This window comes from Saccostrea cucullata, unplaced genomic scaffold, assembly GCF_032062105.1.
Source record: "Saccostrea cucullata isolate Sc308-1 unplaced genomic scaffold, CSIRO_AGI_Scuc_v1 ctg909, whole genome shotgun sequence".
In the NCBI taxonomy this organism is placed as follows: Eukaryota; Metazoa; Mollusca; class Bivalvia; order Ostreida; family Ostreidae; genus Saccostrea; species Saccostrea cuccullata.
In genome coordinates this window covers 300,923-312,949 of record NW_026928802.1, presented here as the reverse complement: position 1 = coordinate 312,949, position 12,027 = coordinate 300,923, and the positions used below count along the sequence as shown (strand labels likewise).

Genomic DNA, 12,027 nt, shown 5'->3' with positions numbered 1-12,027 from the left:
TTGCCTACCTTGACTGTGGGTGGGACTGTTGCCTACCTTGACTATGGGTGGGACTGTTGCCTACCTTGACTGTAGGCGGGACTGACTATTGCCTACATTGACTGTGGGTGAGACTGCCTACCTTGACTGTAGGCGGGACTGACTATTGCCTACATTGACTGTGGGTGGGACAGACTATTGCCTACCTTGACTGTGGGTGGGACTGTTGCCTACCTTGACTGTGGGTGGAACTGTTGCCTACCTTGACTGTAGGTAGGAATGACTATTGCCTACCATGACTGTGGGTGAGACTGCCTACCTTGACTGTGGTTGAGACTGACTGTTGCCTACCTTGACTGTGGGTGGGACTGTTGCCTACCTTGACTGTAGGTGGGAATGACTATTGCCTACCTTGACTGTAGGTGGGACTGTTGCGTACCATGACTATAGGCGGGACTGACTATTGCCTACCTTGACTGTGGGTGCGACTGTTGCCTACCTTGACTGTGGGTGGGGCTGACTGGTGTGCGATCTGCTGACCCTATCACATGGCTGATACAGCTGTTGATGCTTTTCTTCAGCTCCTGATTTATAATTAAGAAGCATATTATATTGAATCCAAAAACTGATATTGTGAAAACTAAATTTTGCATTTGGTGCTAAAACTTGCCTGATATTCTTCATCAGTCAGACAGGCAAGAACTTTGGAATCACATGCAACAATAAGAAAATCCAGTCCTTGACTAGCCCATCTTAAAAGAGAATTTTTTTTACTGCTGAGACTAAATAAATGAAGTTATTTAATACATGTACTGTAAACGTGGTTATATTGACGAGTTGAAAAATTGACGATTTTTTGTTTACGAAAATTGACGAGTGTTAATTTTGACGAAATATTTAAACCAAGAGGTATAAATCGGGATACAAAGGTGGCGTCAGAATCACTAAAAATTATTTTTTGTAAAGACCATCTACGGTGTGTAAGATTGTACAAACTATCTAAGTGTGTAAGATTTGATTAAATAAATTGTCTTCATGTATTTTGTTTTCATTACAAGTGGTCAATTGCCTGAGGTGACAAACTAGGTCAAGCACCGCATGATAATTACGTTATATTACACATGCGGTATTTGATAGATTCAATACTTTGAAAAAATGTGATTATATATCCCTATGTTTTCATAACTAATTACAAAGGAAATTAACAGTAACTTTGATCTAGTTTTAATAGGGAAAGCCGAGAAAATAAAGCGGTAATGACACTGACAGCGGTCAATGTCTGTTGAGACGCTATATATATGATGTGAAGTTTGACGAGTGTAAATTTTGACGAGAAAAGAAAAATCGTCAATATAGTCAAAATTAGCACATCGTCAAAATTTCCACGTTTACAGTATTAGATTACTTTTGTGGAGGTTTAACTGGTTAACCTTTTTCATGTTGTGAACCCAAACTATCCTTGAATTTGATACAGGACCAGAAAGAAAATCCCAGGTCAATCTCTTCACTTTTTCAAATACGTTCACAAAATATCTCTACATGACATGCTGTCTAGTTAACAACAAATTAATAATATTCTCTTTGTTGTAAAATCAGGTCCCAACACCATAAACTGAGAACTTGTTAAAGTCAAGTCAAAATTTTGATTTTTGATATCTTCAGTTTTATTGTATGTATTTGCTTGAAAATTTGCAGTTCTGTATAACAGGTAAATTCAAACATATGATCAAAATTTTGACTGATTATCAAATTATTCAAAAGTTATACTGGTTTGAAATTTTGACTTAAATTAAGTCTGTTCTCAGTCTATGGTCTTGGGGCCAGAGAACAGGCAAAGACAAAAAAAAAAAAGAACCATTCATACTTTAGATGAAAAAGCTTTATTTTCTGGATAAATCAACTAAAGTCAACTTCTGCAGTAAAACTTTAAAAAGATGCATGGCCAAGATTAGGAGTCCATAGCAATAGCTTTCTTGTCACCCAATAAGAGATTAATTTTTCTATTACATGATTAGCTGACTTGGTTTGATGATTCTGGACATCGTGAAACTGTGATATGAAAAAAAAACACCCGACTGGCTGCCAGGCCAACCCCGTCTAATAAAGGACGGTAGGTTGTATCAAATGTATGTGAACATAACCCAGTGGTTGTGATGATAAAATAACTGGTAAACACCCATTTCAGTCTTTCAAATAAATAATTGTAATACTTTTAAAGAATATTTTATGACTGTCAGTAGCCATTGCTGTAAAGGGAAAAATAATCCCTGCATGACATAATCACTATTTTTTGGCCATGGTTTTAATAGACAAGTTACAGTTGTTATTCAGAATCAATATGGCATAAATTGAAACAAATATTAAACCTGCAAAAATCAAATAGTCACTACAAGTTTTTTCATAGTGACCTACTTTTTTGTTGACACACTTTACAGCCCCATGATGCATTAGCTGATCATTTTGACAATGAATGCCTGCAAAATTTATAAAGAATTTCATCATAACGTTCTTTTGAGTCAGCAAGAAATGAAGTCCTAAAATGCGCCAACTGACTGCCTTAATTTCCTTAATATGGTGTGCAAAATATATAGGTTTTAAAATTGATTGAAAGTAGTCCCAGCAATTGAATAATTGAAATGCTTATAAAAATGTCACTGAATTCTCAAAGAAATAAGGTGTATTTATCTATGGTTATTTTTCAAACTCCATTTTAGATACATGTATCCTTAAGTCAATGAGGGCATACTCTTCACCCATAAGGGTGATGCTTTGAACAATTTACCTATGACAATATTAATCTTCGCAACTTGGGATATATTTATGTGAAACCTTCCAAATTTCGGATACTTACTTTGGGCGCATACCTCTTCCCTTTTCACATTTCTCAGTTACAAATGCCATCCACTCTTTGGCAAAATTAACAAGTCTTTTGCTGAGTTTTTGCTTAGTTTCTCCAGTTACAAGTCTTGTTACTTCTCTAAGATACTGTAGTTAAAAATTTAAAAATATTCAGTTGCAATAATGATTATCTTTTGACGACTTATCAATTGTTGGTACCTATGGTTTGAAATGCCCTATTAAGCATAGATAAAATTCAGCAGCACCTAAATAAGACAGTCTTGGACACTTATTGACAGGATGTTTTAAAACAAACAAAAGGCTAAGGTAAAGCCAAGATTTTAACTTTTTAAAACTTTGTTCCCTTTTCTCTGCAATACAGCTTATTACAACATAATACTGGGGCTTACAAAAAATGCTAAATAGTTGAATATTTACATAAAATTTTACAAGGTTTGCATGAATTACTCTCTTTATTATCCTGCTTTCATAGAGAAGTGTCTGTGATAAGACTATATGAGACTTTACTTCAAATCCAAAATTATATCCTTTCAGCATTGTTTCTCTGTATAAGTTAAGGAGATGGTTTCTCTCATTGTCGTCAAAATTTGCCATGTCTTCACAGTAAAACTTGTCATCCACTTGCTTTATGGCTTGAACAACTCTTTCTTGAAGCTCCATTGCAGACCCCTAAAATTTACAAAAGAGATTCATACAAGTACATGTACCTTGCTTCTGCAGTACATTCTATATAAACTGTAAATTAGGTAAAACAAGACATCATATAGAACGATGAGTAATACTGTAAAATGAGAAAATTTTGGAAATACATATTTCAGTGGAATTGTATGTGGGAATGCATTGGCGCCTGTGCTTGCTTGTCATTAAAATATATAAATGTGATATTTTTTTCCTTTGGTCTATGCCTGTATTTGATTTTGAAGTCACTCAAGCATGCATGCGCAATAGCATTGATTTCTAACTCACCTACACAGGTAAAATTTTGAGGTGTTGGAAGCACATGGACGTGGAACAATGTCAATTTTGAACTTTTTTAAATAAAAGAAAACATGAATGTACTTCAATAATTGATTGGAGGCGATCATTGCAATTTATTCATATTAGAACCATGCAAAAGATACTTGGATAACTGGTAAACATTATCAGGTATTATATATCTGCAAGGTCGAGACCACGCCCTTTGCCCTAATAAACAGTGCAAATCTTAATCTCAAACATATTCTGATCCTTGTACATGTATGTAAAATTGGTGAAAATCTGCATGGTGGCTCTGGAGAAGAAGATTTTTTAGCAACCAGTACTTTGGTTTTATTTTCCTGATTATCTCCCCTTGTTTAAGGGTCCCAACCCTAGTTTAAAAAAAAAGTGGTAGCCCTTTAGCCAAGGATACCCTGTGACAAATTTGACAATAATTGGCCAATGAGTTCTTGAGTTATGGCCCATATTCTAACAAGAGGCCCATTGGCCTTATAGGTCACCTGAGCATAATGCAACAATTTCAAGTGATTGAATTTGCTTCATGTTTTAAGCTAGATGCTATAGCATTCACAATTTTGAAAGAGGCACCATTGCTCATCATAACTATACACTTTTTCTTTCAACATTTATTTCCCAGACTTATACACTTAGCAATTGCTTAGTTTGGTTACTTAATACCCATAGGCAGGGTAGGGGAACAAAAATGCATTTCAACTAATCAGTAATATTCAGCAATAATCAGTAGTGCCCCTAACATTGTGACATAAACCCCTGACCCTAGGTCCACACTTTGCACATTTTTTAAAAAGGCACCCTTGCTTATCAAAAAATAATGTTTGATTAATACAAAGGAGCAGATTTCAAACAATTAATTCATTTTCAGTATATAAGTAGAGCCCCCCCCCCCCCGTACCCCTGACCCTAGGGCCTTGAAATTCACAATTCTGGAGAAAGGGCCCTTGCTCATCATAACTATATAGGTAGTTCATCTGCTTAATACCCAGGGAGAGCAGAGAAGAAAATTTTCAAAGATTTAATATATTTTCACTACAGAATCATTTAGAGCCCCGGCCTACCACCAGAACCCCTGACCCTGGAGCCATGAAATTCACAATTTTGGTAGAAGCATTCTTGCTTATCATAACTTTGTACTTAATTAGTTTTTTTAATACCCAGGAGCAGAGAAGAAGATTTTCAAAGAATTAATTCATTTTCACTATGTAATCAATAGATCCCCCCAACACTAGAACCCCAGACCCTGGGGCCATGAAATTCACAATTTTGGAAGAAGCATTCTTCCCGATCATAACTATGTACTTATTTAGTTTATATATAATCAATAGAGTCCCACCCTAACACCAGAACCCCTGACCCTGGGGCGATGAAATTTACAATTCTGGAAGAGGCATTCTTCCCCATCATAACTATGTACTTATTTAGTTTATATATAATCAATAGAGCACCACCCTAACACCAGAACCCCTGACCCTGGGGCCATGAAATTTACAATTTTGGAAGAGGCACTCTTGCCCATCATAACTATGTACTTAGTTAGTTTATTTAATACCCAGGAGCAGAGAAGAAAACTTTCAAATAATCAATGCATTTTCACTATATAATCAATAGAACCCCGCCCTAAAACAAAAATCCCTGACCCTTGGGCTATAAAATTCACAATTTTGGAAGAGGCACTCTTCCCCATCATAAATATGTACTTATTTAGTTTATTTAATACCCAGCAGCAGTAATCAATAGAACCCCGCCCTAACACCAGAACCCCTGACCCTGGGGCCATAAAATTCACAATTTTGCAAGAGGCAGCCTTATTCATCATAACTATGTACTTGGTATGTTTATTTAATGCCCAGGAGCAGAGAAGAAGATTTTCAAAGAAATAATGCATTTTCACTATATGATCTATATAGCCCCACTCTAGCACTAGAACCCCTGACCCCGGGGCCATGAATTTCACAATTTGGGTATAGGACTCCATGCTGATTACAATCATGCAAACTGCTAGATGTCCAGGAGTAAAGAAGAAAATTTTTAAATATTGCATTAATTTAAGTGGTTTTGGCCCCACCCCTCAGGCCCCAGGGGGGCAGGGACCATGAAATTCACAATTTTTGTTTCCCTTCACCCATAGATGCTTTATGCCAAAATTGGTTGAAATTGGTTGAGTGGTTTCAGAGAAGAAGCTGAAAATGTTCAAATGTTAACACACGACGACGGACGAAAACGGATAGCAATAGAAGTTTACACACATCGCACATATGGCCATAACATAGCTCTTTGAGCCTTTGGCTCAGAAGAGCTAAAAATACAGCAACCCTTTGACATTATGTAATTGTGCCTTCTGCTTTACATATGTACATAAGTAATACCTTAAATCTGGAAATTTTTATGTCGATTTTATTTTGCAAATCTGGGTCAAAATACTGTTGATTAATTTTTACGTTTCAAAATTTTGCGAATGACCACTATTTTGTTTTCATTTTCTTATTGTTGAATTATTTTTAAGAAAAATATTTTTGCGAATGCAATGAACTCGCAAATTTGCTAAAAATTTATCTACAGTAAAAATTTCCAGATTTACGGTATATTGATTTGAACACAAAAAAGTTTTTAAAAATATTTAGAAATCCTTCAGCCCACAATAAATTTTAATAATTTTAAATTTAAATAAAAGGCCCCTGTGCCAAAGGCGCTAAAATTAATAGTGCACCATTTTTCCTTGTTTTCAGTATTGTAATAAATTTTAATAATTTTAAATTTAAATAAAAGGCCCCTGTGCCAAAGGCGCTAAAATTAATAGTGCACCATATTTTCTTGTTTTCAGTATTGTATTACAATTGTCTGTCTATATAATTTTATTTTCAGGACCATTCAAGGGGCCTCCTCTGCTTTTCTTGTGTTTCTTTGATAAATCTTAACCAGACTTAGTCCTCACTCTTGGGCTACATGTTACATACATGTATACATTAGTTGCTGACCCACAAGGGATTTTTTTTTCTACATTTTTGCTTTCTGAGCCTTTCTCATTAAAGAAATCAGCACTTCCTTATCTTCTGCTGTACTTTAATCATAATGTATACCTTTAGTTCTGTTAAGGATTCTGCAATGGCTTGATGACAAGAAGTCTGTTCATTTACTAGTTGTATTGTTTTTCCCATCAAAGACTCAAACTCCTTTCGTTGTTCACTAAGCTGAGATGAATGAATCACAACAAGAAGTAAACCTTCAACCTATAACACAAAGTAGAAATAACAAGTTACACAATGTCACTGCTTGTTGCAATACAATAAAAAATATATCTTGGGCTATTCAGAAGTTTACAAGATATAATCCTTTGATTCATTTTCCAATAGTAAGTTTGGTTCATGCAGGCCTATGGAGTCTTGATAATGGACCTAGGTCAAATCCCATACCCAAAGTAATCTAGTTAGAATAATCTAATTGTGTCTCCAGACAAGCCATCACCACAGTATGAATACATCTCATATACTTGCAATGTAGCAAATTGGAGTGGATGCACTCGATCAGAAATGATTTTGAAGAATACAAAAGGGGTTATGCTGAAAATAACTATCAAATTAATCAAAACAAACCTTTTTGAGACTGTTTATGCCTTTCATCCCGAAAAATAACCCATTCAAAGACAAAAATTCAACAGATCTACTCAACGTCTTTTTCTTGCTTCAAATTTACATGCTATGTTTACATTTGGAACCCTGGATTATTCATAGTAATTGAACTGAGTACATGTAAGAGTTATCGCCCATGTTTATTTTGCAACATTGCAAATTCACAGAATGAATTCTCTCATTTAACGACAATATCATTTTAACGATAGAATGTTCTATCTAAAAGTAATCTATTAACAAGTCACCAAGCCTTTAGATTAAAATTCTAAATAAAGTGCCATGCCACAGCATGATACGCCCATCAAAAAATTACAATTATCTTCAACAGTTTAGAGTGCAAGAAAATCAAGTCAAGATTTCCATGATTTTTCCATTCCTTAAAATATCTGTTTATCCATCCCCTGTGGTGTAGGCATTAATTATAACAAATATCACATCAATGATAGATTTCTATACTGATTGTGTTAGACAATTGTCAAATGCCCATCATTTTAAACAATATCAAACAAGCTAATTCAGAGAATTTGTGTCCCCTGCTTAGGGAAAAAGAGACCATGTGCAGTTCGGGGGTGGGGGTCGGATCCCCCCTAATTGAATTTGTAAAATTATTAAATGTATACATGTACACTGAAGCAAATAAAAAATGCCAAATGAATATGGATATAGATTGAAATAAAAAATGCCAAATGAATATGGATATAGAATTGATTTCTTGTTCTTTATTCTTTTTATAGAAAATATTTATCACACTGTAATGATGATTTTATAAGTTTGTACAAGCCAGACATCATATCTTTTTCATATCACATGATGCAGAATACTATCATTTAGTGAAAAAAAAAAGTATTTAAAAAAAAAAAAGAAGATGGATCATCCAGGATTCAATCCCGGGACCTCTCGCATGCTAAGTGAGAGACATACCACTACACCAATATTTTTTAATATTTTTATATTGTATATTTTTAATGCAACAGGCTGACCCATTTGCCCAATTCCCAAGGGATATAGATAACACCTGCTTGATCAGAGATTCTCTACCAGTTAGCTCTTCACACTAATCTCATTAATTTCTCTCTAATTTGACATGTAATTTTCTGTTATCAAAATTCTTCTTGACCAGTGTCTGATAATAACACTCATGGGAAAGGTGGAATTTCTCTAACATATATGACTGCTGTCACGAGAAAAGGGCCCTTAAGGTCAAATATTCAGAAATTGACTTTTTGGTGAATTTTGATAGCTGGACTCTTTTTAAATTGAAATATACATCAATTTTAACAAATATTTCATTTTTTCAGCATTTTTTTTTAGCATTTTAGTAAGGTGCGCCGATACAACTTTTACGTTACTCACTGAATATGTAATGACGCCTCCTGCGTTTAATTCAATTTCCAAAAATTCTTAAAATTACATATTATTTAAATAACCTCAATCATTCTGAGGATTATAAACTTAAGAAAATATTTATTTTTTTCTTCCAAGCGACTAGTATATGTAGCTTTTCCTAAGTGATTTCATATGTTATTACCATTTTCCTACTATTTAGAGCAGATCTAGTAATTTCGTTAAGGTGGTGTGGGTCTAGACAGAATCTAGGAACAGTTTATAATGTATTCAAGAGGGAAAATAATATTGTTTAAATCTATGAAATTATTTTTTTATATAAAATAATCTAGCTCTATTTATAAAATATATAAAGCATTTGTACCATTTAAACATTAGGAGAGAGAGAGAGAGATCCCAGAACATTGCGCGCTAAAGGGGCATCCCCTCGGGAAAAAAAAGCACATCGATCCCGTTATTTTTTTCAAAGTATAATTTTTGGATATTACTCAGCATTCATTCACAAACTTACATGCACGTAACTTTATTACCTATAACTGTTATGATAGGATAGACACACATGCATTTTCTGCATCACCAAAAAATTCAAATGAGAAATAACTTCAGATACGCCAATTAAGGATGTACAACACACCTACCCCAAAAAATTCCTGTCGTTTAATTTTCGTTATTTTTGTATAATTAGTACATGACTATATCTTTATATGCACATTTTGGACAAAATCGTTCGAGTGATTTTTGGACAGGAACTTCCAAAAGTTACCCCCCTTTAGTTGTTTACAAGGAGAGAAAATTTTTAATCAATGAACTACTTAAACCTTGATTTTAAAAAAAGCCAGGTTAGATATAAATGTCAAATTTCATTGGCTTATACCTTTAACCATTTAACACAAAAACATAGTCATCTTTTTGATGTACATATCATCAAAATAATTTTTAAAAACCTTAAACTGAAAAACTTTTAATTATTCAAAAAATTGCGTATTTTTCAAATTCAAAATTTTTTTGTGAAAAAACCTATCGTTTAATTTTGGTAAAAAACTTTCTTTAGGTAGCTGGTAGTAAAAATAATCTTCATAATTTTTTGTATAATTTTTGTACGACCAGTTTTGATTTAATAGCGGAAAATTACCCTCTCCCCCTTTCTCAATAAATCACGTTCCCGCGCGCCTTTCAGATGGGGTCCGATCACTTTGTTATATGAATCTACAAATACACATTAAAAAAAATTAAATTGGAATATTGCTTTTGCTTCAAAAATATATTAACTTACAAATTTAAAAGTTCTCATATGTAAAGCGTATTCAAATGTAGATTTTTAGGCAATTTTTGAATACCCCTATCACCCCCACCCCTTCCTTTTTTTGCGTCGCAGATCATTAGCGTTTGACGAAACGTCGTTTACAGTGCAAATTATACTGGTATTTCGTCATTTGAATCCCGGAGGTCTGCATTAGTTTAAAAATTAATGAATTCAGAATAAATATTGACTACTCTTTTTCTATGTATCAGGAAAAAATTACTGAAGGATTTTATGTTTAATGTAATTGCATTCCATATCACATGAAACCTGGATATGAATTCAAGTTTTGTTGAACTTGAATATGTTGATTTTTAATTCTATTTCTTTAATTTTATTCATTAAAAAAGGGTGTATTTTCAACTCTCCTGTGATATAAATGGAATAATTGTAGTTTCTTTCATGTCATTATTTCAAACGAGACAGTATGTGGCCGTGGGGATACATCGACATTTGCATAGATGTACACCCCTCATGATATTGTACGCATTTCTTTCAATGTCGTCGCTTCTAAAGTTAAAATGAAAATTCCGTATTCGTCCACATTAACTTCAAAATATCAAACATTAAACTCTTCATCTATTTCAATTTATATCAAATCGCACTTTGATATTTTTAAAAATCCTATAGGCTACGTTTTGTTTTGATTCGAGGAAATGCGAACCGACATTGTTGACAGAAAGTAAAACGATTTGTTGCAATAAGATATTCATAAATGCAGATAATTTCAGTACAAGTGGACAATTCTTTTCAATTCTATACGTACATTGTGTATATGAGGTCTATAGTATTCAATTCTCGGATTTATCAGGTCTTGCTGTAAATGTATCTGATTCTGTGAAAAACCGTGAATAAAGGGAGGAAAATAAACATCTCCTACGTTTATAGAGTTGTTCCTCTTTGATCAGTAAGGGTCTGAGAACAACATCGATTTTACATTGTAAAAAGTTTTTTTTGTCTATTTATTGTTGTTTTATTTAATTAAAGAAGAAAAACAATATTTATATCGTAAATGCACAAATTGTAATGAAGACCATTAATCGGAATGTTATATAGCCAATTGTACATAATGAGAATTTCGGCAATGTAAAAAAAAATTTTCAGAATAAAAAAAATGCTGCGCTTTGATCAAAAATACAATTTATTGTATATGAAATGAAATGAAATAAACATTAAGGAATGGTATTTTATGTCTTGCTTTTTACGGAGTTTAATCGGGTTAATTAAAAAATACTTATTGATTGAGTATGGTACGCACAATCACAGCCAAGCCCCATATCCCAATTTTCTTTCATGATTGATATACATCGGGATCGTTTTACTCGTCGTTTTGACGCTTTATTTTTGACGTAAAATTTGAAGTCATGTCAAACGTTCAATTGAAATCGCAATAATCTCCCCCAGTGTGTTGTACGTCTTTAAGATATGTAAACTTGTTTTTAAAAATGTTTATTCCGTTTATAAAAATTCATGAATTAAAAAAAATATATGTTTGCCACCTCCATGCAAGCAGGTTTTTTTTTATTTTATTTTTTTGAATATATTATTAACCAGAAGTCTCTGTCGATATTATAGCAAAGGAAGAGAAAAGTACTTAAGCAGTTGGAAATTGAAACTTTTCAACAGCAATAAACAGAATAATGATCCTTGATTAAGTCTCTTTATGTTCTTAGTGCAGTCTAATTGCATGCCAAATTTATATTATAATCAGACTAAAATTGTATTTGGAGTAGCATTTTGAAAGAATTTCACAGAAATTTCTATTTTTAGTAACCACGGCAACACCGTTCATCGAAATCAAAAACTGATGCACAGAATAATGTATCTTATTGTAGACTATTTGTGTGCCAAGTTATATTTAAATCAAACTAAAACTGTAGAAGGAGTAGCATTTTGAAAGAATTTCACAGAAATTTCTATTTT

The 12,027-nt window shown here is 33.4% G+C and overlaps 1 protein-coding gene across 1 annotated transcript in view; it reads right to left on the bottom strand.

Moving 5' to 3' along the window:
* LOC134278755 (mitogen-activated protein kinase kinase kinase 4-like) overlaps nt 1–12,027 on the bottom strand; it is an 83,097-nt gene that overhangs the window by 24,609 nt on the left and 46,461 nt on the right. The window contains exons 11-15 of the mRNA XM_062761046.1: nt 6,912–7,061; nt 3,346–3,507; nt 2,831–2,964; nt 650–731; nt 479–563 (exon numbers count right to left, since the gene is read on the bottom strand). Coding sequence (XP_062617030.1) covers nt 479–563; nt 650–731; nt 2,831–2,964; nt 3,346–3,507; nt 6,912–7,061 — 613 coding nt within the window. The remainder of the gene's footprint in view (nt 1–478; nt 564–649; nt 732–2,830; nt 2,965–3,345; nt 3,508–6,911; nt 7,062–12,027) is intronic.